A 25796-nucleotide genomic window follows, 5' to 3' on the forward strand; every position below is an offset into this window, starting at 1 on the left:
TTGTTCGTGTTGTACGATGGGCGCACAGCTGGTCTCATTAGCATGCACACAACAAATAATTATAGCGAAGCTTTTTTGCAGTCGGCGCGAGGCTAATGGGCTTGCTGGGTTAATTATGTCAGAGCGTAATTACAGAGGGCCCAGAGAGACGTGCGATGCTCTCCGCTGCGCCCGCGCTGGCTAATGACGGTGTAGCGCTGACAGGGCCAAGACAGACCGCCCTGACACACCTGCTCACGTTGGCACACCGCGCCAACCCTGCGTGCCCGCCTCCGCCGCTGCGTACTTTAACTTGCTTTCTGCGTCTCGTCTTTAGGCCGAGGAGAGAAATCGATCATGCTTTTGTTAGATGGTGAGTTGGGGAAAGTTGCATCATGCACCGGGAGTTAAGGCCATCGTTTTATCAGGTGTGAGCAAAGACAAAGCTGCATGAAAAGCATCTTAATTAGAGCAGAAAAGCAGAAGACGAATAGTGGGTTTTTGTGGAACACAGTTGAGAAAATAGTTCATAAAAGGATCAAAACTCGAAGTGTTAAAACCAACACGACCAGCAGTCCATCACAGCAATGAGACACAACAAGCTAAGAACTTTAATCGAGAATCTAGATCTCAGAAAGGAATTTACACTACTTCTCAAAAGTTTGGGGTTGGTAAGATTTTTCTGTGGTTTTGAAAGAAGGCTCTTCTGCTCATTAAGGCTGCATTTGTTTGATCAAAAATACAGTAAAAATAGTGACGCTGTGAAATATTATTACCATTTAAAATAACTAAATTCTATTAGAATATATTATAAAATGTAATTTATTCCAGTGAGTCAAAGCTGAATTTTCATCATCATTACTCCAGTCTTCAGTGTCACATGATCATTCTAATATACTGATCATTCTAATATACTGATTATCTGCTCTTTAAGAAACAAAAAATTGTACTGCTTTATATTTTTGCTGAAACGGGGAAACCTTTTTTTCTTTATTCATTGGAAAGTTCAAAAGAACAGCATTTATTTGAAATAAAAAACTTTTGTAACATGTTAAATGTCATTACTTATCCGTTTTGATCAATTGAACGCATCTTTGCTGAATAAAAGTATTGCTTTATTTAAAAAATAATAATATTGTTTTTTTTTTACATCTTACTGACCCAAAACTTCTGAGCATGAGTATACATTTATGCATTTATCAGACGATTATATCTGATTTATTCAAAGTTTTTTTTTTTTAACACTTCATGCATAATGAATGGATACATCAAGCACATGATCTTGGTGTGAGCAACATTCTGTGCTGTTTGAGCTTCAAGAACAAAGGCTGTGTCTGCTTACTGCTTTTGTGCATGTTTTTTTCAGCAGGTGTTCAGTTATCATCTCACCAATAAGTGCTGTATTGTATATTTTTAATCCAGTTTGGTATTTACATTTAGTACACCCTTAAAAATCAAGTTTTTTTTTATTGGGATCAGTGATTCCATGAAGAACCTTCAACATCCATGGAACATTTCCACTCCATAAAAGTTTTTTCGATTGGTAGCCTTTTTTTTCACTTCATGCACTGTACCAGACATGTCAAGAAAAGCAGAAACATTCCCCAACCGCTTTATGAATGTTCTATACACATGTTGAAATTGATTGTATTTTTTTGTTTTTGTGGTTATGATTTCTAACATCTATAAGGGGGGTTTGCTGGTATTAGTGAACATGACCTGAAGGCAAACATCCAATCAAGCGTAATGAAGTTATGGAGAAATGAAAAAACGAGCAGTGTATATACTTGGACTGTAAAAGGACAGATTCATTAAAGCTAATCGGCGGTCTGTGATGTCCAAACCCAGCGCTGAGTGAACCACGGGCCTGAACGAGACTCGTCCTCCTTTACCTGCCATTAACACTTCATTTAATCAGGGAGTGATTGCATCTGATTTGATAGAATGTGTTTGACACTCTCTAATAGCCTCCGTAATCAACACGAATAAACTTTACAGCACAAAGCAAATTGGAAAGAATGAATGTGACAGTTATTTTAGTAATGCAGCAGCAGCTTTTTAAGGGAAAACAAATTAACATGAGACAACAACTGATTATCCAAAGTGTTTCCTTTCTTGACGCCAGTAGATGCAAGGTGACTTATACAAATCATTACCCTTTAGTAATAGAGTTACCCAACGTTAAGAGATGTAATTATTAAAAAAACAATAATAATTTGGTGTATGTATATATATACTGGGACAGTAAAAGGCAAAATTGCTCCGTTTGCTGTGGTGTCAAAAAACTGTAAATATGATTAAAAGATGAATATAAGACAAAAGTACAGAATGTCACATTTTATTACTGGCTGATTCAACACATAGATGTTTTACGAAATAAGAAGATCAGCAATTTTAAGAGTTTTATGCCCGATCTGATGTGAGCATACGTCTTGGGACAGTTGTCTCACAGTTGTTAAGTGTTCAGCTGTGTCCTGTTGCATTAATTGTTCAGATATTAAAAGCAGGGAATGTGCTGTATCAGTTATATCCATTGCTTCTGCGTTCTGAGTCTTGCATTTGATGACGACACACACAAAACTAGATGAAGACAAGGAGCCTATTTTGGGAGGCAAGCAAGCAATTTGGATGTGAAAAAAAAAGAACTATGTCAAAAACAATGATTGGAGAAATCAACAGTTTGGATTGTCTTGAAACCACCTGTGACTACAGCGACCAACAAAGACCTGGTCGGCTGAGAAAAACAATAGCTGGTGATGATAGACAAATCATAAAAGCTCTAAAAAAAGAACCCTCAAATACGTGTCTGTAAAAATAAACCAACAACCTCCAGAAAGCTGGAGTGATTATCTGACAATCTACTGTCCGCTGAAGACTTCTACACGGCAAGATGCAGTAGCAAACACAGAAAGGCAAGATTGGAGTTTGCCAAAAAGCATAAAGGTGTGTCAGAAGAGTCTTGGAACTGAGATTCATGGACAGATTATCTGTTATAAGTGATGGGAAAGAAAACGTGATCCTAAGCACACAACCTCTTCTGTGTAGTGGATTGCAACAGGACAATGACCCAAAACACCCTGCTAGATCAGACAAGGAGTTTATCAGGGCAAAGTAATTGGAGGCATGCAAGGGATTGCCAGCTAAATATTAGCCATTATTTTTTTTACATTTGCTTTAAGTTTTCAATTGTCCCAATACTTATGCTCATTGCTCACATCAGATAGGGGAATGAAACTCTGGAAGTGCTGTCCTTTTAAAACATGACAACTGTTCCTGTGGCTCAGTGGTAGAGCATTGCATTAGCAGTGCAAAAGGTTGTGGGTTCGATTCTCAGGGAACACACATACTGGTTAAAAAGAAATGTTTAGCTTAAATGAACTGTAAGTTGCTTTGGATAAAAGCATCTGCTAAATATATAAAAGTAAATGTAAACATGAATGTGTTGAAATAGCTAATAATAAAAAGTTACACACACACACACACACACATATATATATATATATATATATATATATATATATGTGTGTGTGTGTGTATATATATAAGTATATATATATGAGCTACTTGAATATTTTACTTAAAAATAATTTTATTTTTGTCATGGTACAAAAAAAGTACTGTGGTGGTACTATGATACATTGATTGTATAAGGTAATTCTATGGTACTTTAAAATATATCTTGGTAGTACTGAAATTCATTCAGTACCATCGTACTGCCATGGTATATTTGTAACAAATATCATTGTATTTTAAGTATCATGTGAATAGTAGAGTACATGAATTTCAACAAAATGAGCAAAACAACAACGAAAACAGTACTGTGATGACATCAGATGGTAATGCTGTGTTACTGTAAAACAGGGATCCTCAAATCTGGCCCACAAGATCCATTTTCCTGCAGAGTTTAGCTCTAACCCTAATAAAACACACCTGAGCGTGCTAATCAGTATCTTCAGGATCATTAGAAAATCACAGGCAGGTGAGTTTGATCAGGGTTGGAGCTAAACTCTGAAACGCATTGGGCATCCAGGGCAAGATTTGAGGAACCCTGCTGTAAAACATACCATGGTACTGAAGTCTGCTTCCTAGAATATCATGGCATTATTGATGCATATGTCCAAAAAAACACAGTATAGCTATGGCAACATGTCAGAAAACAAAAAACAAATAAATAAATATGTTGTATATGTGCAAAAAAAAAGGGGGAAAAGGTTTCTTTTGATTCTGTGTTATTGGTTTCTTTCTCTGGGAATTAAGCAAAAGCCACATGCAATCTGTCTGCGGTTTGATCAGCTCCCGCTTCAGTTTAAACCAGATGCATCCAGACATCATTCAGGCGCGCAAACACACTTTAATATCTACAGCGACTTCCATAATGTGATTTCCGCCGTCTCACAAATGCATCTAGTTTGCAGAGTTTCACTCCCAGCGTCTGATTGAGGAGCTTCGTTGGTTGTGTTGGAGAATAAAGCCTGAAGGGTTTGATCATTAGAACTTAAAAGAAAGGATTTGATGCACTGATTTAAGCCGTCATCTTTGTGTAAAAGGAGTTATACTACTCTTAAAAGCAGTGTCCCATGTGACTGATGCAATATCCACTGTGCTTTTGTAACAATGCGCTCTGCGGCTTTAAAGTCTCGCAGACTGTTTTTAACATCCTGATTTATTAAATACGCCGCTCTTTTGTTGCTCTCTCCTTTGCCCTCGCGGCCTCCCTGTCTGGCCTCAATGTATGGAAAATCTGACTGGAAATATCTCCAGTCCTAGCAAACCGGGAACCAGAGTGGATCTATCTGGGCTTGTGAAGCGAGAGCGGATCAGGACCCCTGTTGTGCCCAGAGAGTGCAGGATGAAAGCCGCCACAGGTTGAAGTGGAAAAAGAAGCGATTTCACCCGTCTTTTGGAGTTTTGAAAGACTTCTGCGTGTGTAGCTCCCCTCCCCATGTCAGCCATGCTCCCATGAGCCTCCTCTCTCTCCGCGCCGGCTCAGGGAGTCACCTCCTTTGCTAGGTACACAACAGGAGCACGACTCCTCTCTGAGCCGCGCCGCGCTGAACTTTTTCAGGGGAAGAAAGGGAAGACGAAAGATTAAAAACAGTCCTGTGATGTGGAGAGCCGAGTCGTCTCCTGAGGATTCCTGGCATAATAATTTAAATGATCAAATGATCCAGAGGAGACTTGTTAGCGCAGAAACAGCCTCCTAGTTGGCCCCATGGGCCCCTCGCTGAGACACATGCATTGCAAAACAGCTCCTCTGTTGTGCTAAAGAATCTCACCTTTATATATATATATACTATTTCTTTTTTTTTGGGGTGACTTTTTATCTTCTTCTACTTTGTTGGATTTGTCTAGATAAGTATTTGGGAGCAAGTTAAGCAGCTAAGGTTGGTGGTTTTTAGCGATATGGAGGGAATATTTTGATTCGTTCTGATGTGGGAAATGGTGTTTTTAGTAACACTTTACAATAAGCTTTAAGTTGTTTACATGAACTAACACTGAATAACGTTTATTACTATTAATTAATCTTAATTTCAACGCTTACCGATACAGTATTTACATTTACATTTATTCATTTAGCAGACGCTTTTATCCAAAGCGACTTACAGATGAGGACAGTAGAAGCAATCAAAAACAACAAAAAGAGCAATGATATATAAGTGCTATAATAAGTCTCAGTTAGGTTAACACAGTGCACCTAGCATGGGCTTTTAAATAATATAATACATAAAAAGTAAACAGATAGAATAAAAAAAAGAATAGAGCAAGCTAGTGTTAGAGGTCTTTACACACACACACACACACACACACACACACTCACACACACACACACAATTGCTTAATAAATGAAAAGAAAATAGAATAATAAAAGATTAGAAAGGTAGTATTAATGTGTTAATATTATTTAATGGACCAGAGTTACTGTAAACTAACATAAAATAATAATAATGAATGCTGTAACAAATGAATGTGTCATTAGTTGATACATTTAATTAATGTTAGCTACTGGGTTATTTTATATTATGCAAACTAAGTGTTCAAAACATGTTTGTTTATTATCATTAATCACAGTTATTTTTTTAATTGTAATTTTTACAACAATGATTATCATTATTGTTGTTTAGCATTGTATTAGTCAGTTAATTTAAATAAGAACTGTAAAAAGTCTAAAGGTGTGTTCACATTTACCATTGCTCTGTAATGTTTCACAAGCAAAGTCCAATAGGAAGCTGTGCGTTTTGGAGTTTCGTGAGGGCAAAAAAAGTTCCCCACACAGATTTTGTTTGCATTCAAAGGCTCATTTTCCAACTCCCCTTGAGTTAAACAGTTGAGTTTTACCATTTTCGAATATATTCAGCTGATCTCTGGGTCTGGCAGTAGCACTTATAGCTTAGCTTAGCATAGATCATTGAATCTGATTAGACCATTGGGATCTCGCTCAAAGATGACCAAAGAGTTTCTATGTTTTTCCTATTTAAAACTTGACTCTTCAATAGTAACATTGTGTACTAAGACTGACGTAAAAATGAAAAGTTTTCTAGGCCGTTATGGCTATGAACTGTACTCTTTCTCAAAAGTGACTGTGCACTAAATTAGCTTTGCCTCTATTTGTGTGTGTGTGTGTGTGTGTGCAGATCCAGCTCCGCTGCTGCAGGCCACACAGGAGCATCTGGCAGAACTTCAGCGTTCGGCTCCTGACGGTGACCCTCTGGTCACAGAAATCTCTGAGCACTGGAAAAAACACCTGGAGTGCCTTGACAAAGCAGGTCAGAATCTAAAACTTCTGATATAAATAAAATACATCAGATTGATACAACCCAACCCTAAACAAAAAACGTAATAAAATAAATATCTAATTTAAAATATCTTGTTATTCCAAAGAGAGATTGAACTGGTAACAATGTAATTAATTGTGTTTAGAACACACAGAGGAGGGGCCTGTAACCGTGGAGACGGGGGAGGTGTCGTCACAGCGGCCCCACATGATGACACCAAACAGCACACAGAACGTCCAGGATGGAGACGGCCCGCTCCAAAATCACCATGACACACAGGAAGGGTACGTGACCCACAGGAAGATTTGACACAAACAAACTGCATACTATATGCTGTATATCTGTCTGTCTAGTTCAGTGAATGCTGTTCATTTGGTATAATGGTAATAATTATTTTTATTAAAAAAAGTATTTAAAATGTGTGTATATATATATATATATATATATATATATATATATATATATATATATATATATATATATATATATATATATAGCATACACAGTATATATATATTTCATTAAAATATAATTTTTAATCAAATTTTGTATACAAATATTAAGAATTGTGACTGATATGCACATAATTGAGTGCACATAAAGTCATATTGCATAGCGACATAATTTGTCTCATTCAAATGCATTGCATTATGGGATACCACACTTAAAATTATACATATATATATATATATATATATATATATATATATATATATATATATAAAAATATATAAACTTATAAATTTGAGCCTAATGGGATATCCCACCTAAACTGTATGAATGAATGAATAGATAGATAGATAGATAGATAGATAGATAGATAGATAGATAGATAGATAGATAGATAGATAGATAGATAGATAGATAGATAGATAGATAGATAGATAGATAGATAGATAGATAGCAGTGTTGGGAAGGTTACTTTGGAAATGTAATAGGTTACAGATTACAAGTTACCCTATTTAAAATGTAATAGTAGTGTAACTTTTTCAATTACTTTATTAAAGTAATGTAACTAATTACTTTTGATTACTTTTTGATTACTTTTCAAAATCTCCAATAAATGTTTATTTGCAACTGTTAATCATCTTCAAACATTTACACCATTCAGGTTTAACCTTAACAGTAGTGCTCAATACTGTCAGACTTTCATCATCCTTCATCACTTGAATTAAGATGATCAAATTTGAACAAATGTCTGCATGTCTGCTTCATTAATTTCCACATGGGGCGGACTGGGATAAAATTTCAGACCGGGAAATCTCAAACTCATACAAACAAATTCATGGACAACACTATTTTTTGTATGGACCTGATATAAAAAAAGATTTAAATCTTTAGTTTGGGGACATGCAAAATAATTAAAAGTTCTCTCCTGAACTTCACCTTCACTTCATTTCTTTTTTCTTTTCAGTCTCTTTATTTTGCCCTGTTATCCATCTCTCTCATGACTTTAACACTCAAGATTTAACAAAACTATACTTTCTAAATTGCCTACATGTCAAATTGAGTGCATCACTACAATATAAAATCCTAATACTGAACATGAGTCATGTTTTTCCCTCACAAAAATTAACTGCTTTTATTACGTAAAAGTACAGTAACCATGTTTTTTTTAATTATTATTATTGCAAATGGATTACCATTTGTATTTATTTTTAAATAAATAAATATGTAAATTTGTGGCATGGTTTAACAACAGTAACCTTTGTCTCTGAATTTATAGCAAATATTAAAACTTTGCATATGCTTTGATGCAAGTGTACTTTTGATATATTTGTCCAATGTGGCATATTCCGTCCGTGTTAGGCAATAGCAATCCCGTTTTTATGACTGGATTCTACTAACCAGACTATGTTTCTGCATCGCGGAAATTATAGGGCCGTACGTCTCAGAATAGTCAGTTCAATTTGGGAAAGAAATCAATTACATCTGTATGTGGATGTGTGTAAATATTCAAATGTAATCCCCACTGTAATCTTTAAAATTTTCAGAAGTAACTGTAATTTAATTACTCATTTTTTCTTAGTAACTGTAACTGATTACAGTTACATTTATTTTGTAATTAAATTACGTAATTAAGTTACATGTAACTAGTTACTCCCCAACACTGATAGATAGATAGATAGATAGATAGATAGATAGATAGATAGATAGATAGATAGATAGATAGATAGATAGATAGATAGATAGATAGATAGATAGATAGATAGATAGATAGATAGATAAATAAATTATGTGTGGAAGTATATATATATATATATATATATATATATATATATATATATATATATATATATGTATTTATGTATGTGTGTGTGTGTGTTCAGAATTGTGAGATATGCATCTCAAATTTGTCAAGTGCATTGCATTATGGGATACAGCACCTAAAATTATTAGAGGCCTGCATTTCCCGATGGGCCCTAACTTTTTTTATGCCCCTTGGGCCGGGCTTCGGGTTTATAGTTCAGACGTGAGCTGGACCTCAGGCCTGTTTTAGCCTTCTCCTTATTTTTATATTTTAGACATCCATCAATTAGTGATGAAAAAAATTGTCGCGCTGGTGGAAACAGCATGTGCGTGCCATCAGCAGCTGAACAGTTCTGCGTTCAAAGACAAGCAATAGGTTAAAGCTTGTAATTCATGTAATTACCATAAATGTGACAGGGAAATAAAAAGGAGATATTTGAATTATTTACTAATAAACTAGTGTTTTCTGAGTCTGTGTCACAAGGATGAAGTTGTTGATCCTGACTCGTCATCTCCTCATTAGACGCGCCTTTAAAGGGAAATGCATCCTTACGGATTATGATTATAATGAAAGAGATTTATTTTATTTCAATAAGTAGTAATTTAAAGCTTTCTACAGATATATTGGTCATGTCTGTGAGGCATGTTTTCGCTGAGTTTCGGTTCATTTTTGTACTCATGTTAAAGACGAGACGGCAGAAAGCGCATCATGTTTGTTTTCTTTATTTTATAAAAGCACAATGTTTTGTTGATATTGTAAGTGCACACAAATAAAAATAGACCCTTTGCAGTAACGAAGGATTATTATTACCTTTATGAGCAAAAATGACAGCGTAGCTACTGAAAAAAAGTGCAAGTGATCGTGCTGGCACCTCCATATGTCCCGCAAAGTGTCTCCGCACAAACTGTTGGATACAGCGCACATTTATCTAGGTTTAACGTTTAAATATTGTTATATGCTTGAACTATATATATATATATATATATATATATATATATATATTTAACAAACAAAAAATGATTAAAATGTTTTTTCTAAATGAAAAAAAACTAAACATAATAAAATCACTTTGCTATTACATACAAAACTCAGCTTTGAATTGTGTACGATAATCAGATTATTTGTATGTGCATTGCATTACGGGACACTTCATCTCACACTGTGTACTCTGCTATATACAATACTTCACATTTTGAGATTTACATGCTGTAGTATACTACCATACTTATCTCTGAATGAGACGCTTAGCAGAGTTTCCAAAGATCCATTCAAGGGCTTCATAATTTGTCAGTGGGGTTTCAGTCAGTTCCTGTTCTGATCTCTCTGCTGTCTCGCCGTTTCCACAGGGAGGAACATGAATCAGACGCTTCGCTGCCTGTCAGACTCGGCCAGGCTGAAGACCGGATCAAAGCGCTTCAGTCATGTAAGATCCGTATCAATCTGTGAGGTCATCTGAGGCTTGATAAGAGGTCAGAGGTCAATGATGGCACCCGTTTCTCTTGTCTCACAGCGCTGAACTCGGCCCGAACAGAGCTGCAGGAACTGAGGTGTAAATACGACAAAGAAATGGCAGAAAAGTAAGACACTGTGTCCATATAAAGCTGGTGGTTGGTCCGTTTCTTTTTTTTTTTATTCTCTGATGTTCATTTCATTTGTCACTGCAAGCAACACAACAGAAACAGAGCATCTCTCTTCTCTTCTGTTGCTTCTGCCAAGCACAGTGACTTCACACAAAATTAAACCTCCCTGATCTCAGTTAAGGGTTAAAGTTAGTTTTCTACCTGCCAAACAATTGTCCAATATCCCTCATAAACCCTCAAACCAGACTAGTCTGTTCATGTAGCTTTTTCTTTTTTTTGATTGAATTGGGTTTCTACAGTTTGCAGTAGATTTATAATGTACAAATTGTAATGATTTTTTAAATAAATATTAAGAATAATATATATTGAACTTAATTGTAATAGTTTTTTAATATATAATTTAAGCCTTAATGCAATATATCATTATATCAGCAATAATTATTATTATATTATTTTTTTGATTATTTTTAGATAAAATGATAAAAGGATATATATATATATATATATATATATATATATATATATATATATATATATATATATATATATATATATATATATATATATATGATATATATAATTGTGTTAGGTAAAAATTGATAGCCTGAATGCACTGTAAGTCACTTTGGATAAAAGCGTCCTAAATGCATAAATGTATTTATTTTAATTTATTTAATTTAAATGTGTATCCATCTATATATATATCTATATCTATATCTATATATATATATATATATATATATATATATATATATATATATATATATATATATATATATATATATATATATATATATATATATATATATATATATACATATACACACACACACACACACACACACTTAATATAAATTATTAAAATATTAAATAACATTAATAATATTAAATTAAATTAAATTATAAAATATAATATAAATACCGGTACTTAAAATATTAAAAAACTTATATTATTTATAATATATTAATTAATTAATACACCCCATTTTAATGCACCTAATATTGTGGCCATATCCACACACCTCTTTGATGAATTTATTTATTTATTTATTTTAATTCAGTTCAGATTTTGTCTTAACATTTAAATCAAATTTTGAATGAACATTTTTCTGCAGATGTTTTGCCACAGTCGAGTGCATTGCATTATGGGATATGGAGTCTCACACACTGTACAGTGTCACACAGTTATATTAACATTTATGTTTTTAGCGTATTTTAGCCAAGGCAACTTACAAAACAGGAACTTTCAGTCAAAGAGCCAACAATATTCACACGATCATAAAAAGCCAGGTTTAATAGACTAGAAAAACTAGATTAGGAAGCAATGCACACATTTTTACATGCTGCAGAAGTTGGTATGAGTAGTATGCTACTGTATTCTAGTGTCAAATAAGACGTTTACGTGGTCTTACAGTTTGACATTATCTGCTGTCAGTTCAAGTCACAAGATTTCATTTACAGGACATTTTCAGTAAACAAACTCATGCAGCCCTCTCTGTGTTTAACCATCCACTAAAATGCCTTTAATTGATTTTTCCTAACTGACTATGCTTCAATAAATCTGGAACATTTCTGAAAGATAGATAGATAGATTTCCTTTCAACCTTTATTCAGTTCAGATTAACACAACATTTCAGTGTCTGTTCAGTATCTGATATATTCTGGCTTGGTTCTCTTTCTGCAGCCGCCGATGATACGATTGCATTAACGATCTTGACTCAGACAGGCAGCAGACGGAGAAACTCAAAGGTGCTCTGAACGGTCCTCTCCTCAGACAAAATTTCTCTGATTGTGCTCTTACACCAAATCTCGTCTAATTGAGAAGGCATCTTTGTTTAGCGCAACCTCAGAGACTCACATGTTTAATCAATCTTTCACTCCTCTTTATTCCACTGCCTCTCCACCTTTTGAAAATCAACTCCCTGATGGTTGAGAGGAAACTGTTGAACTTCAAACAAACCTTATGAATAATCTCCCCGAGACGCTATTCAAATGAGAGTTGTCTGATTGTGCCGAGCGAGCGCGAGCGAGTGCGTGTGGGCATGTTGGGATCCGATGATGCTGAATGCAGTGCTAGATAAGATATGACTCACTCGACTCGAATGACAGCAAACCTTGCATTTTACTGACTTCAGTGACCCCTTAAGAACTTCTGAACTTGTGTTCATTTATTTATTTCATCTGTTTGTGCTTTATGTCTTTTCTCTGGAGAAAAAGACACTTTTTAGGCAAAAGTATTTGCACCCCTGTAGCTCATTCTGTGCATTCGGACATTTTCTGTATCATTTTTGCACTGTGATGTTACTATTTTACACTATTATATAATATAGAATTTTATTAAAAAAATCATATATGTACATAAAATTTCACTAAAATAAACAGAATTGTTTTGTTTTTTTTGTTGTATTTTTTCTTTCAATTAAAAGTAATTTAATATCCATTTAAAAGAACATTATTATTATTCGATATTAAATTATTATTATTATTATTATTATAATCGTATCATTAAACATTAATGATTAAACATTATTATTAAACACAATATATTATTTATTATTGATATTCATAAACAAAACTATTCTAGTTTTTATTCATGTTTTGAATTAGTTCTTATTTTAATATTTTACATGATTTTAATTTAGTCATTTTGTTGTGTGTTTTTGTTATTTTTACAGTTTTTACAGTTTTACAGTTACCTAGCTGATATACCGTATTTTTCAGACTATAAGTCGCACCTGAGTATAAGTCGCATCAGTCCAAAAATACGTCATGATGAGGAAAAAACATATATAAGTCGCACTTGACTATAAGTCGCATTTGTTTAGAACCAAGAACCAAGAGAAAACATTACCGTCTACAGCCGCGAGAGGGCGCTCTATGTTCTCAGTGTAGACTACAGGAGTCCTGAGCAGCATAGAGCGCCCTCTCGCGGCTGGAGACGGTAATGTTTTCTCTTGGTTCATTTCTCTCAGTTGATGTCAAATTAATTTTGATAAATAATTCGCACCTGACTATAAGTCGCAGGACCAGTCAAACTATGAAAAAAACTTTCCGCGACTTATAGTCCGGAAAATACGGTATATGCTATTTAATACTTAATATAGTTAACTACTTGTCTAAATGCTAGAATTATTGTTATTTATTCCTTTGTACAGCGTGTCCCTTGGTGAACTCCTTTCAGAACAACTTCCAAACTAAACATGACGCTCTGTGCATTTTATTGGCAGCATGAATCTGTGTGTAATTGCGGGTGGTTTGTATCTTCCAGAGTGGATGAGATGGGCGCGCTAATGGTGAACCTGGAGAAGGCCAAACAGGTGAGTGCCGTGCCCTCCTCTCAGCCTCTGATTGAGATGCCGCGTTGTGAAGATAATCACCTTCGTAATCAAGCTTTGAGTTTAATTAGACGCCCCTGCAGCCCCTCTTCCTCCCCCACAACCCTCCTCGTCCTCGCTCTCGCAGGCCCGTGATTAGCCAGCACTCTTTCCCATGGTGCCGTGCGAGCGGTGGAGGACAGGAGAGAGAGAGATGGATGCTGGGAGACCAGAGCGATGTGGCAAACGAGGAGGGCTGTTAGTTACCTCATTGCGCTGATTGCTTGCTTTTTTCCCCACTGTGATTTGCTTTTTTCTCTTTGCCAGCAGCTCTTAGATAAATGATTCGAAAATGAGTCATTAATTAGCAGGCCGAGTGTGACAGAGCAGGTAAACAGTTTGAGAAGAAAGTGCCTGCAAGTAAACACGCGCCTCAGCAGAACGGAGCAAGCACACGCTCGCTCTCGCAGTTTTACCTGCGGATGCTGCATCTGTAAATCTTGTCTGATTGGGGTTTCGAGGGCGTTCTTGCTCCGTTCGGCCTGATTGTTCATTTGATTCTGGATCTCTGAGAACGTTTGGCCCTGATTTGTATTGATGCTCAGACTGCAGTATTTTACTGCAACCCATCCTAAACCTAAACAGTATGCAATAAAAGTGGTGAAAAAAAATACTTTCAGCTCCAGGGTTGTTAAAGTTAACATAAACTACATCCCATAAAAATAAAAATTAAATATATATATTTTTTTGTTATTTGGATTTTTTTTATTTTGTTTTTTACTTTTTGTCATTTGAAATAAATGTTAACTGAAATAAAATAAAATATGTATTACTTTTTATTAACTTATTTTGTGTTAACTATTTTACCTTGATGTACTAAAATAACTAAAACAGAAACTGAAACAAAAATTTATAGAATAAACTATACCCAGATATTTAATGACACCATAGAATTGCTAAAATATTTACTAAAATTTTAATGAAAATGGAAAATACAGAAGTATTTGTATATATATTTTTTGTTACATTTATTTAAAAAATAAGCAAAAAAAAAAAAAAAAATGACAGCAACAACAACAAAAAAAAAATGCTCATGACACCAGGATTTTTATAATTAACTAAAACTACAAACGTTAAAAAATATCTATTAAGTTATTTGAAATCAAATAAATATTAACTTAAAAATAAAGGAAATTATACCCTTAGAATCCAGAGGGTTAACTTGATAAAAACTCTGTTAAACAGATGACAGAAGGCATGTAGTAGATTGTGTTCAACAGGTATATCACTAAACTTTAGATTGTTTTGATCGCCTTAGAAATGTTTTATATTGAAGTATCAATAAACTGTTCCAAATTTCATATGCTTTAAGAGTGGCACAAGTGGGGTCACTGCACACACAAGCAGGATGTTCAGCTCCTCTGAAATTTTCCAAACTTGTGTGTTTGATGGCAGAGAGCGGGTCTGGCCCAGAGGGAGGTGGAGAAGCTGAAGGAGCAGCTCGCTGGCACTTCTAAAGGGACCGGCCCATCAGAAGACAGACCCAAGGAGGTAAGAATGACTCTGTCTTTTAGATGAAAGCCGGCCGACTGCAAATTGCCACCTTAACACGTCCAATCTGCAGTGGGAGGAAATGATCAGATGCTCCCACACCACTGGAACCTCATTAGTGGCTCTTTGAGGCGCTGTGATTACAGGAAGCCAGAAAGCAGGAGCAGATTTTGAAGTTGAAAAGACAGTTTCATGTTGTCCCCGTCCCCCTGATTTCTTTTCATTTGTGGTCTCAGGAGAGGGAGTGCGAGGAGCGAGACGGGACCTCGCTGTCCCGGCTGGAGGCGGTGCTGTTCTCCAAGGACAGAGAGATCCTCCGACTGCTGGAGAACGTCCAGAGACTCCAGTTCACCTTACAGGAAGTCCAGGACTCCTCGGCCAATCAGATCGCAGAGCTCAAGCGGCAGCTGGCCTATAAGTCAGAAGCTATAGAGGTCAGTGTGTGTTGTTTTAGCCGTGATATGTGGTCAGGATATTACTGTACAGTTTAAAAGTATATATTTACTGTAAGCTCAGTTGTTTCAGTGGAACTCGATAATCATGCTGCACACATGCACATTTTCAAAGTATTTTGGGTTTGATTTGAATGTATTAGAGTTCTAAATTAACACCCGCCAACCCGCCAAATGCGGGTTAAAATTAATTTTGGTGGGTGTTAATTAAAACTTACTAGCCAGTTTGGCTGGTGATCCATGGCATGAGGCTCTGTTCTCGGTCATTTATCCCCCTGGCAGCACTTCTTACATTTCCCATGAACACTGTGCTGTAATGCTACGTGATGACGTTTCATATGCCCATTGGCTGCACGCAGTTTGCAGTTAAACCAGCGCGAAAAAACATGGAAACGAATAGAGCGTCCATCAGAAAACACAAGGAAGAAGAACGAATGGAGCCAGAGCAGGGAGCATAGATTGAAAGAGGAGGGAGTTAGCTATTAAAGAAAAAATGTAAGATTAAACTAAATGCGGCGGTGGTTGGGACAGATTTCTGGGGGCGAAAAGAGGAACGAGGCAGGGGATGAGGATATTACGGAGCCCCGCACGTCACCTGTAGGAGAAAAAAACAATCAATCCGTGGCGACGGTTTTGCAATCCGTCCCCCCAGTTTATAAACCGTACTCACGAATTCATAAACTGTTCCCTCGGTTTAACAAACCGTGCCCACGAATTTCCAATCCGTGCGCTCAGATTTTGTAAACCGCACCCTCGGTTTTTTAATCTGTACCCACGAATTCATAATCTGCGCGCACACTTTCGCAATCCGTTCCCATGGATTTGTAAACCGTACTCACAGATTCATGCAGCAAGCTCCTACGTCTTAACATACAGTTTTAATGAATATTATTATGTGGAATGGGTCTACAGCAAAGTGTCTTAAGTGATTCTCTATCAAGTGTAGTACGAGGTGGAATACAAAGATTTAATAAGAAAGATGTGCATCAAAATCTTGTTAAATTTGTGATAATCTTATAATAGCACTTGATTATTATTGTACAATAAACCTGCCATTGTGACTGACTCTGGAGTAATTATTTTTCCTCTTTTGTAAGTTGTTTTGGATAAAAGATTCTTATGCATAACCTGTATAATAATATATAATAATGATAAAAATAAAAATAAAGTTATTTTTATAATTGTAATTTGTAGGCTAAATAAATGATTACAAGACAGTAAAAATGTTTGTCATAAAATAATTCATGAATTGCTTTATTTCTAAATAACCTTTGACAGTTTTGGAAATGCTTGTGTACAATTCTTTCTTAACATGAAGACTTATTTTTGTGATTTTATTATACTAAGCTCCACCCACCCCACCCCACCCCACCTGCCGGAGTTAGATGCATGCTTCACTGTTAATGTTATTATTAAATAATTAGGCCAAAAATAACATTGCATTCAGTTAGAGAGAAAAGGAATCAAAACATAACCGGCATATTATTTGTTTTGTATTGCTCTTTACCCTTATTTTCTTCTTCTTTTTAGCGTTAATTTTTTTGGCCATAAAACACAGGTGGCTGTGTCTTATTCTATTGGTGATTAATGTAAAATAAACACTAAAAAGAAGACTATTTTGTGAATGCTGATCGTGGTCTCGTTGGATACTATGAAAAATAATGTTTAATAAACAGAAATGAATCTGCCCATGGGGGTGGCGCCACAAATGCGTGTCAGTTTACAAATCCGTGGGAATGGATTGCGAAAGCATGTGCACGGATTATGAATTCGTGAGTACGGATTCAAAAACCGAGGGTACGGTTTATAAATCTGAGCGCACGGATTGGGAATTCGTGGGCACGGTTTGTTAAACCGAGGGAACAGTTTATGAATTTGTGAGTACGGTTTATAAACCGAGGGGACGGATTGCAAAACCGTCGCCACGGATTGATTTTTTCTCCTACAGGTGACGTGCAGGGCTCCGTATTACGGACAGAGAAACAAAGAAAAGAAAAGTTAATGCCAAATGGCTGACGGGTCATGAATGGCTTGTGTTTGATCACAAGAATGTCGTAATGCTTTGTCAGGATTGCCGCATGTAAGTTACGCGAAAGAAAAAACAAAAGAAGCAATTTCGTCGTGGGAACTAATAATTTTAAATTTGAGTCAGTGTATATTTTGTTGTATGCATTGTACTTTATATGTGTTTTTCATGCCAACAATGTTAATAAAATGATCAAATGCATTCAGTGGCACTCATAATTTGTTAATTTTAAAAATGGCTAGTGGAAATTCTGATTGGCTGGTAACTTTAGAAAGTTACCAGCCACATTGGCTGGTGATCAAAAAAGTTAATTTAGAACCCTGATTAGCATGTATGAAAAGTATTCTCAGCTCCATTTGCATTGCATACAAAAATCTAGAGATTCCATCACTTTTGGAAAAATAGTGCAAAAACAGCATTAATAAACAAACTTGTTGCCTTTTTTAAAATAAATTAATATTTACCTAGTATGCATTAAATTGATCAAAAGTGACAGTAAAGACATTTATAATGTTACAAAATGCTGTTCTTTTGAACTTTCTATTAATCTGTGAATTCCGAAAAATAAAATGCATCTCAGATTCCACAAAAATATGAAGCAGCACAACTGATTTCAATATTGATAATAATCAGAAATGTTTCTTGAGCAGCAAATCAGCATATTTTCATGATTTCTGAAGATCATGTGACACTGAAGACTGGAGGAATGATGCTGAAAATTCAGCTGCGGATCATAGGAATAAATTACATTTTAAGATATATACACATAGAAGACATTTATTTAAAAAAAAATAAACCAAGCCCAAACTTTTGAGTAGCAGTTTATGTTTAAAGCATTATTTTGATTTATAAGAAACCTAACAAATCAGATTTAGCCTGGCTGTTGTCTCTCTGGACTGTAATAATTTATAGATGACCCATAATTAACATCTCTTGTCTTCACAGACTCTGGAGGCCAAGCTACAGTCTCAGATGGATTATGAAGAGATCAAAACTGAACTCAGGTGAGTTTCTGCAGGAACACATGCTATAAAGATGATGAACGATGATGCTTATGTTAACATATCGTCATGTCTTCTTCAGCATCCTGAAAGCCATGAAACTGGCATCAGCCAACGGAAGTTCATCCCAGGTGAGTGAAGCAAATGTTCTTCTGCAGGAATATATAAGAGTCCTGTGTTATATCGATATATGTAAGGTCACAGACCCTCTCAAATGACAGACAAATAAAGTTCTCCATGATAAACAGTTGCTTGCATCTGTCAATGAGGAAACGCCATATTGATCTGTGTGAACGCCTCACTAGTGTCATCCAGAATGTAGATCTGCATCAATCTTGAGAGTGTGTGTGTGTGTGTGTGTGTGTGTGTGTGTGTGTGTGTGTGTGTGTGTGTGTGTGTGTGTGTGTGTGTGTGTGTGTGTGTGCAGGAATCAGCCAAAGGCTCCGCTGAGGCTCTGCTGCTGGACAAAGACGCCTTTCTGCCCTCTCACAGATTTCTTGTGGATAAAGTCAGAGCGTTACACAACAGCGGTAAAGATGTGTCTGTTTACAGTCATGAAGTATCACTCACTGAACTTTGCATTTCCGTCTTTGAAGTACCTTGGATATTATGATGAACAAATAGTTTTTGTTACTTGAAATGTGAAATGTTAACTGAAAAAAGCAACAAAAGCTGCAAAAGCAACATCAAGTTTATCGTGATGTAGTAAAAAAAACTAAAACTGAAATTAAAATGAATAAAACAATATAGACATATTTTAAAAAATAAATAAATAAATTGAAAAACATTAATTTAAATATTTAATATACATAACTTATAAAAGTATCTCAGTGATACTAAGATAACCCTGCCTTTATATCATGGTACATGAATGTGTAATTCATGCTGAATCATGGTAAAGGGTACTATGGTAATGCAACTACAGTAAGCATTTTATGTATGTTGTTTAATAATGCTTTATATTGTTTTTTTATTTTATTTTCTGTTTTTATTTATTAATAACAATTCATTAATAATGTATTCTAAGTATTCTATGCTCAAATCAAATTAAATAAATTCAAAATCCTAATTTAAAATAGTACATTAATTCAAATTAAATTGAATGATTATATTAAAATTAAATGTTAATGCTAAACTGTAGAATATTTTAGATTTTTAAATGTATCAAATATTTGGTCACATCAGCGGTATTGGATATCCAGTCAGAATTTACACATAACTGTCAATTTGATCAAATAAACATATGTTTCCTCTCTGTCTAAGATGAGGGTCACTCTGAGGACTCCAGGAAGGATGTGAGTCGCCCGGTGGGCTCGTATTCCTCTCCTCCAGGAACTTTGCCCATAGATGGCCTCTCTTCCTCCAGCCCAGGACCGCCCATCACTGACACGCCTTCCTCCGCCCATGAAATGCCCCGCCCCTTCTCAGTGTCGCCCTTCTCGGGCGAGAAACTTCCCGGAGATCAGCTCCTGCAGAAGCAGCTCCTGTCTCCGCTCTTCAAGAAAGACGGCAGCTCCATCATGGCGTTCCCCACCGCCCTCTACGCCGCCAAAGCGGCCCTCATGTCAGCCAATCAGAACGCCTCAATGCCCGTCGCCATTGAGACAGGCATGCCAAGTGACCAATCGGAGAGCGGAAGCTCAGGGGGAGGAGACGAAGACCAGGTGGACACGGCAGATATTGCTTTTCAGGTCAAAGAGCAGCTGCTGAAACACAACATCGGTCAGCGTGTGTTCGGACACTACGTGCTGGGCCTCTCGCAGGGCTCGGTCAGCGAGATCCTAGCTCGCCCCAAACCCTGGAGGAAGCTCACCGTCAAGGGCAAAGAGCCTTTCATCAAAATGAAGCAGTTCCTGTCGGACGAGCAGAACATCCTGGCGTTACGCACCATCCAGGTTCGCCAGCGAGGTGAGTGGAAGGAACCTGTCCAGAGAAATCCTGCCTTTCAATTCAAAGAGGCAGTTTCTTTACTGACAAACACATTAGCTAGATCTACCTGAAACCTTGACCTCATCACTGTACCACAGTATGCTTTTCAAGGGAAATACAGCTCAACATTTTATGTGGTCAAATATGTCAATAAAATAATGCTTATCTGTATCATGCTAAACTATTTATATGTATTGTTTTTATTTATTGATAATAAAATGTGTATATATTTTTTTCTACAGTTTATTTTGATAAATGAAATCAAATTATTAAATACATTATTAAGTAAAAAAAAATAAAGATTGTAATTAAATGTTACACTTACAAAAAATTACAATTAATTAAACATTAGCTAGACCAACCAGAAATATATAACAAAATATTTATTACAAATATTTATTAAGATAAAATATTTAATAATGCTGTATTGATAAACCATATTTATTTATTTATTTAATATATGAAAGTGTTTTTCTTGGATGCATTTGGTTAATTTACATTTATGTCATGCAGAAGATCTTCTTGGAGCAGCATCCTTATTTAACCAATCAGATTTCAGAGTAAGGATTAATGTTGATTTACAGTAAATACAACAATAATGCATGAATTTAAATAACCACAAAGTCTAAAATTCTGATACACAATATCATCTTCATGGTAAAAATATATAAAATCACAACCAATATCATCCACCTGCTATTTCCTTCTGATTTGATACCACATTATAGAAGTTCAGTGGTTTGTGAATTGTGTTTCATGTCTTGGCTCAATCCCACAGGCCCATCTGACATCCTGAAGTCTCATCCCTCTAAACCCCACCAAACCGTTTCAGACCCCCAGAGACAACTAGTCCGGTTTCCTGTACAAGCGTTTCTCGCACTGTATTTGCGTGCAGCTTCCGCGCTCATTCCCAAACCCTGCACTTGTTGTGATGCTCTCTTTCTGGGTTTTGAAAGTGAAGCGTTCTCGTGTTAGCGCACCCTCACTTGATGCCAGCTTCTCAAAGGCAGCTATTGATCTAGCAATCAAACGCAAGCTTTGGAGCTTCGCTCTGATCAGCCGGCCCACTCACCTCTCCTCTCTCTCCTTTACCCTCTCCGACAGGGAGCATCACTCCTCGCATCCGAACTCCTGAAACTGGGTCAGATGATGCCATCAAGAACATTCTAGAACAGGCCAAGAAGGAGATCCAGTCACAAAGAGGTGGGTACAAAGACACTGAATCCACAGTCAGTTTCTGAATCTCACACTGCTGCCTACACAACAACAACACAGCATCCGTGAACCCAGCTTTCATCTGCGCATACATGACTTTTACAGGATTGATTTGCATAATAGAATGTCTGATGTCTGTTGGAATCTTCTACTCGTTGTTCAAAACAAAACAAAAAAAAGGGATCTGAGGAGCCAAATTACGTGACTAGACAGTATATCCTGAATCCAATGTATTTTTATTTTAACATAAATATAGATAGAACATAAATACAGCTTACATGTGCGTTTAAACCTAGCTATAACAACATGAGCTATACGTATACTAAAATAAAATAATTCAATTTAAAATAATTGCCAAAAAATGTTCTCTAGAAATATATTCTCTTACTCTCTTATGTAATTTTGTTTCTATGGTAAATTTATCTTGTTTATTAAAAAATGTTACAGATTAAAAAATTTAAATACAGATGAAAAATATATATTTACAGTGTCTTGGAGCATAAAAATATTTTAAATCATATTTTTATAATAGAACAAAAAATATAAGCATGCATAAACATTTATTTAGCAATTTTGCTGCTCAAGTATATTTATCTTGTTTATCAACAAAAATAATTTTGCAGTGAGTGGGTGCAAGCAATTACAAAATTATGGGTTAAATATGCTAGTAAAAACACAATACTAATAACATGTCTGTCTGCTCTATGTAATTGTTAATAAATAACTAAATAATAATAAATATTTTTATATTAATTAAATATTTTAAATACTTGTTTTATTATTGTATAATTTAATCAAATACAGAGTATTAATACAAATAAATACTTTTAATGTTTTATATATATATATATATATATATATATATATAGTATTCATAATATTTTTATAATTAAATATTTACAATATTTATTTTGTTATTGTATTATCAAATAAAAAATATATTGTAAAAGTTTTACTATTATATAAATATTTAATATTCATTTAGAATTACATTTATACATTAATTTATTTATTTGTATAATAATTTTAATACAAAATATTTACACATACATACTAGTGCTAGTTATTTTATAATAATAAAATATTTATTTTATTATAGTATTAACAAAAATATAATTTTTTCAATATAAATAAAAACCTTAACTATTACATATTTAATACTATTTTATAATTTCTTTATATATTAATATTAAAATAATTTATTATTTTATTTATTACAATAATTTTACGAATAATATATGTTGTTCTACACACGTGCTAGTGATAATTTGACCGATCGTGTGTCTTGCACACCACTTTTTAAAGAAGCCATGTCATATTAAAACTACTTTTGACTCGCAATGCAAACTCGGGTTCGGATCTGTTTGTGTTGGACAGGTGATTGTAAGTCATCTTTGGGCTGTTCATCAGGACGTAACAGCTCTGGAGGAAGCAGCAGTTCTGATGAAACCATCAAGAGCATCCTGGAGCAGGCTCGTCGAGAGATGCAGGCGCAGCAGCAGGCCCTGCTGGAGATGGAGGTGTGCAGCCGGGCGTCCTCCAGCGAGCGTCTCGCCCTGCAGGATCCAGCCAAGGGACAGCTGACCCCCACACCACCCTTCATCAAACAGGAAGAGGGTGTGTCCGTGCCAACGTGTGTGTCCAATCCCACCGGCAGCCCTCAGATGCCTCTGAATGTCCTGTCTCCAGCCGCCTTCGTTCAAAACATCATCCGTAAGGTGAAGTCGGAGATCGGCGAAGCTGGCACGTATTTCGACCAGCACTGGTCCACAGAGCGCGGTGCGGTCGTGATGATGGGTGGCACCTCTCACCCGTTCACCTCCGTGTCTCCGTCGCTCTCCTCCTCCTCGTCCACGGGACATTCGTCCATGCCTCGTCCCTGGCCACGGATGGAGAATGGAGACTGCCCTGCAAACGGTGAGGAAGCGTCTGCGCCGGAGGACGAGCCAGTGTTGGGACGGCCGCTGGAGATCAAGGTGGAGCCGGACGCGTCGGTCAGCGGCGAGCCGCCCGGTGGAGGAGGACGGGTGTCGTATTACCCCACCTACATCCCCCGAACCCTGAAGCCCACCGTCCCGCCGCTGACCCCGGAGCAGTACGAGATGTACATGTACCGCGAGGTGGACACCCTCGAACTCACCCGGCAGGTGAAGGAAAAACTGGCCAAGAACGGGATCTGCCAGAGGATCTTCGGAGAGAAGGTGGGGTTATATATAACAAAGTCCAACAAGCGAAACTTTTAAAATGGGAAAACATGCTCAGTGCAAAGACAAACGTCATCGGTGCAGTATACTATATATAGAGAAGTATGTACCTTACTGTGTCTAAAGAAAGTCAACTTAATATACCCAGTAGCGTGAAGCATCAATATTAGGGCTGGGACGATAAATCGATGCACAATCGATTCGTGGATCGATTCGGAGATTTTCAGGATGCATCGCGATTCCTCTGGAATCGATTCTGAGATTAGTTTTTAACAGCAGATGGCGCTCTAATCTAGTTTTCATCTGCACACTCAAATGCTCATGAAGAAGAGTGCTAAAGAGTCATGTAACCTTAATTTCACCTTAGCTCAGAATGCTTTTATGACGCAAGAGTAATGTAAACACAGCCCACTTTGAACACCCTTGTAATTCGCTTCAACCTTTTTGAATTTTACGATTGATTATTTTAGGTTCAGAATCTAAGCTCAGAATGGACTCAAGAAACTGACAGACAGAACAAAGCAGGTTACTTCTGGTATGAAACAAAGTCTCAACTTTCAAATTCTGTTATTTTTTAAAGAAATGTAAACAGTTAATAGCTTTTTGTGGTTCTATAGATGGTTTCAACGGCAACAACATAAACAAACGTTACATGCGCGCTTTTGTGGCCCTAACTTAACTTCCGGTAGACTTCCAAATAGAATCAATAACAACAGCCAAGTCCCTCTAGAGGAGATATTTTTTTTTGATAACAAACTAAATATGTTTGCTGCGTAAATCAGGTGGACTTAATGAAAATGCAAATTAATTATTTCCGAGCAGGAGATGCATAAAGCGCGGGAAATAGAGGTTTCCCCAGTAACAGCTATAAACAAGGCAGAGCTACGCTCACAAACGCTGCGTTATCAGGCATATAACATGCAAGTCTTCCTTCAGAAATAGTGACATAAAAACACCTGTGCCTCGTTTTGATATTTAAACATATAAATGTAGGGAATTATTATTATTATTAAACGTGCAGTACGTAACGTTACTAATGTTTATTCAACGAAGCCTTTTTGAAAATCGATCAGTTTTAAAATCGTGGCGAGTCTCCAAAAATTAATAAATGTATGGGAAACACATCCCACAGCACAACCACATGAGCCCAACTTCAGTCATCACCTTGACTTTAACTGCGTTTGTAGAAGGCACCGCAGCCATGAAACCGTCTATATTGTGTGGTCACAGATCACTGTAGCATCTCGTGAACTGATCATCTCCTCCTCTTTGCCAGTTACTGCAGGAAATAAACATGAAAGAACATCAGAGGGTATCTTGATTCAACCGCAGAAAGACGTCAGAACACACCATTTCTCAAGTTCAAATATGTCCATGAAAAATATATAAATTTTTCTATGATTATGTGTGCAAACACATTCTTGCTGGAATAGTTTTTTTTTTTTTTTTGCAAACACACGAAAGTATTTTCCATTTACAAACTTTTTTTATCAGTATTATTAATATACTACTAATATTTTA

At 36.1% G+C, this 25796-nt stretch overlaps 1 protein-coding gene across 1 annotated transcript in view; it reads left to right on the forward strand.

Moving 5' to 3' along the window:
- Positions 1-25796, forward strand: part of LOC132114959 (homeobox protein cut-like 2) — a 157733-nt gene that overhangs the window by 118639 nt on the left and 13298 nt on the right. Inside the window, exons 5-17 of the mRNA XM_059523361.1 lie at positions 6612-6743; positions 6898-7036; positions 10350-10426; positions 10514-10580; positions 13852-13900; positions 15353-15448; positions 15685-15882; positions 18872-18930; positions 19010-19058; positions 19355-19457; positions 20191-20835; positions 21961-22059; positions 23449-24272. Coding sequence (XP_059379344.1) covers positions 6612-6743; positions 6898-7036; positions 10350-10426; positions 10514-10580; positions 13852-13900; positions 15353-15448; positions 15685-15882; positions 18872-18930; positions 19010-19058; positions 19355-19457; positions 20191-20835; positions 21961-22059; positions 23449-24272 — 2537 coding nt within the window. The remainder of the gene's footprint in view (positions 1-6611; positions 6744-6897; positions 7037-10349; positions 10427-10513; positions 10581-13851; positions 13901-15352; positions 15449-15684; positions 15883-18871; positions 18931-19009; positions 19059-19354; positions 19458-20190; positions 20836-21960; positions 22060-23448; positions 24273-25796) is intronic.

The sequence above is a fragment of the Carassius carassius genome, chromosome 34 (assembly GCF_963082965.1).
Source record: "Carassius carassius chromosome 34, fCarCar2.1, whole genome shotgun sequence".
Classification (NCBI taxonomy): domain Eukaryota; kingdom Metazoa; phylum Chordata; class Actinopteri; order Cypriniformes; family Cyprinidae; genus Carassius; species Carassius carassius.